This window comes from Phaseolus vulgaris, chromosome 6 (genome assembly GCF_000499845.2).
Source record: "Phaseolus vulgaris cultivar G19833 chromosome 6, P. vulgaris v2.0, whole genome shotgun sequence".
Taxonomy (NCBI): domain Eukaryota; kingdom Viridiplantae; phylum Streptophyta; class Magnoliopsida; order Fabales; family Fabaceae; genus Phaseolus; species Phaseolus vulgaris.
In genome coordinates this window covers 6,754,899-6,758,258 of record NC_023754.2, presented here as the reverse complement: position 1 = coordinate 6,758,258, position 3,360 = coordinate 6,754,899, and the positions used below count along the sequence as shown (strand labels likewise).

The 3,360-nt window shown below is 37.6% G+C and overlaps 1 protein-coding gene across 1 annotated transcript; it reads right to left on the bottom strand.

Moving 5' to 3' along the window:
- Positions 1-704: 704 nt before the first annotated feature.
- On the bottom strand, positions 705-2,715 carry LOC137833288 (protein MAIN-LIKE 1-like). The gene is made up of 3 exons (XM_068641648.1): positions 2,464-2,715; positions 1,712-2,371; positions 705-1,618 (listed from the first exon to the last, which is right to left on the bottom strand). The coding sequence occupies exons 1-3, from the start codon at positions 2,713-2,715 to the stop codon at positions 998-1,000; spliced, it is 1,533 nt and encodes a 510-aa protein (XP_068497749.1). The 3' UTR covers positions 705-997.
- Between the last annotated feature and the right edge of the window lie 645 nt (positions 2,716-3,360).

Sequence of the window (3,360 nt, the reverse complement as noted above, 5' to 3'; positions counted from 1 at the left end):
GTGGTCATCAACGAGTAGAAGATATCAAGAGGTCCTTACTAGTAGATGAGTTGTCAGTGGTAAGTGCATATTCATAAGACTCATGTGCATTGATTAATTGAACTTGTATGCAATCTAATTTCATTATTGCATTTTGCAGGCTAGTGTTGAAAAATGGATGACAATACCGGATATGGGATACTTAATAGCAAGCAGATACAATATTATCTTAGTTTGTTTGTCATTGAAACAAAATATTACTATTTTTCCATTGCGTACTGCACCCCCTACCGATGCTAGTCTACACCGATTACTATGTATTGGTCATGTGAATGATTCACACTTTGTGCAGGTAAGGATATTACTCAACACATTATATATATATATATATATATATATATATATATATTCCTTTGTTTGCTAATTTCCATTTGTGGTGCAGGTAAAATTGCTTGATGATTGTCCCATACCTACCGCTGACATTTTATGGTGTACACATTGTTACCCATAGGCAAGGTTATGGTCATCATATTACATTGCTCGGATGCAATCTTTTACCCAATTAATCAGTATTAGCCCGACATATGTGAACCTTGGAGACGATTGATGTAAACATAATTTATTATGTCGGTTTCTTATGCATAATTTATTACTTAAGTTCTGATTCATAATTTATTACTTCAATTTCGATTCATAATTTATTCGCATTTATGTCAGATAAAAAATAAAATAACAAACACTATAACATAAATTAATTAAACCATATTGTACACATACAAAGTTACTATCATTACAATCATGTAATAAAAAAATATCAACGACGTCCACGAACATTACGTGATCGTCTCGTGTGGACTGCCCCGTCATCTGACACACTCCGGGCTAACTGCAGCGCTGCCTCCGTACTCTTATATGCTTCAGTGCCTGCAGTGACCTGACGACAATCTATCATGCGCTGGAGGATACTAACAATGCGCCTAAATATACCCTTCACCAATTTCAAAATAAATTAAACTTGTTAAATATATTGTTTAATCACATAACAATAAAAAAAAAAACTTATCGCATGTGCACGCTCATCTTGAGATGAATGACCTGCCTGCTCAGCATTTGGACTACGAAGGCGATGACGTGGTACAACACTGGGTCGATCTCCAAGTTCACCTCTGCGAATGTATGGGTGTGATACCGTCCTAAACCAAGACATGTACTCAGGAACACATGCAGATGGACTAGAAGCAACTCTCAAACCTGTCACCACGTGGTGATCAAACTGCAACCACCTTTGATCAATGACATGTGCACTAGGAGCCTCAGCCGCCATCGGTGATGATGGAATGCTCTGCTCGTACCCAAATTGGCGCAAAACATGCTCGGGCATATGTCTATGTGATAAGCTGCCCAATCGCAAGTGACCCGAGAATAAATAGATGGTCTCAAATGGTCTACTCAATCTATGGTCCTCATACGGAGTCCAGATGATGTCATCGTGTGTGACCCCATCCAACTGCGCCCGCACATCACCAACTGCGCAAATCTGATGGGCAACAATATACCGTGCTGCCCGCGGGTGTACATCGTCATATGAGGGATTAATATCCCTTCTTCCCATGCCCGAAAAGTGCTCATAAATCCATGCCTACGTAATTCAATAATATTAACTATAAAATATTTAATACAAAACATTATGGAATGTAACATGTGATTGTTAATTATTTGTATGGTTTCATACCTGAATCAGTGTCGCATAACTGGCCAACTGCTTCGTGTTAAAATAAGATGCATCCCCCAACTGCTCATATAGATATGTAAGTGTTGCTGCTCCCCATGTATATCCATGACACATATGTAGATTGCTGAATAACAATAAGTACGATATAGATACAGAGGTGGCACTTTTATCTGCAAAAATAGTGCATCCAAGCAGATGCAACAAGTAAGCCCTGGCAGCACACTCCCAAGCCTCTTGAGCGCAACATTCCTCATATATATCTCGAAGCCAACTCAATCGTACGTGGACGCCTCGACACTGCCTCATCTCAGCCTTCCCCCGAGTCTCATCCACCCTTAGTAACTCAGCTAAAATTGTTGCAGCTCCGTTGTACTCTAAGGGCACATATGTTGGGAATTGAACCAAAATGGGGAGGTGTAAAAGAGATGACACATCATCAAGTGCGATGGTCATCTCACCTACGGGAAGGTGGAAGGAGTTTGTCTCCCGATGCCACCTTTCGACAAAGGCTGAAATCAATCCCTTGTCACCCACTTCATAACTTATATTGCACAAACTAAACAATCCAGAATTTTGTACAAGTAGCTCAATATTAGCATGAGGAATCCCAAATTTACGTAATTTCCTACCGTGAGATACCAATTTAAGTTTTCCCCGATCCTAATATAAATGTTGTATATATTAAATATAATTAAATAAATTTAAACAATAATTAATAAAGATAATTTAATTGAAGGTTTTTTCGTTCTTACCTCACCCTCCCAAAGCTTAACAGCAACATGGTCAGCAAAATTTACCAGTAAAGACATATCAGAAGGTCCTCCAGGAAACCCTTCTCTGTGGTCTACTTGGTCATCATTCTGTAATTCTTGTTCATTGTCATTATCAATATGAACATCATCATCAATCCTTTCCTCGACACCACCTCGGTCTCTTCTACGGATAGATGCCGTCAGTCTTCTGCGATCATGATCCTGAGATCCACCACCTCTAGTTTTAGCCATATCTATCCACAACACAATTTAAATTTCAATTATTTACAAATAATAAATAATATAATCATGAATTTGTGTAATAATATAAAATTTAAAAAAAGTTTTTCACAAGTGGGTTGTAAACTAAATATATAACAAAAACACAAAAATGCAAACTTTGTAAGAACACTATCGGATTACATAATCCAAAACACACACAATGTAAACCTAAACCGGATTACATAATCCGAAACACACACAATGTAAACCTAAACCGGATTACGTAATCCTGAATTACTAAAATACCTAAATCGGATTACCTAATTCAGAATTACTAAAATAAACTAAACCGGATTAAGTAATCCGATATTACTTTACATTCACAACTATACCGGATTATTACATAATTCGGTGCCTATTATGAAAAAATGCACACAGTACTGGATTACTAAAATAACCTATACCGGATTAAGTAATCCGGTATTACTTTACATTCACAACTGTACCGGATTACATAATCCGGTGCCTATTATGAAAAAATGCACAGCGTACCGGATTACACTACAAACGGATTACACAACAGCAGCAGGTTTCAAAAGCAATGAAAAATTTGGAAAATTCAACTTACTAACCTGTGAAGAGGAGACTTTGGATGTGTGAGTGCTAGAGAATGTG

Coding starts and splice junctions, on each gene's coding strand:
- LOC137833288 (XM_068641648.1), bottom strand. CDS start 2,715: ATGGCTAAAACTAGAGGTGGTGGATCTCAGGATCATGATCGCAGAAGA. Junction 2,372..2,463: donor TTAAGCTTTGGGAGGGTGAG/GTAAGAACGAAA, acceptor CATTTATATTAG/GATCGGGGAAAACTTAAATT. Junction 1,619..1,711: donor GTTATGCGACACTGATTCAG/GTATGAAACCAT, acceptor TGAATTACGTAG/GCATGGATTTATGAGCACTT.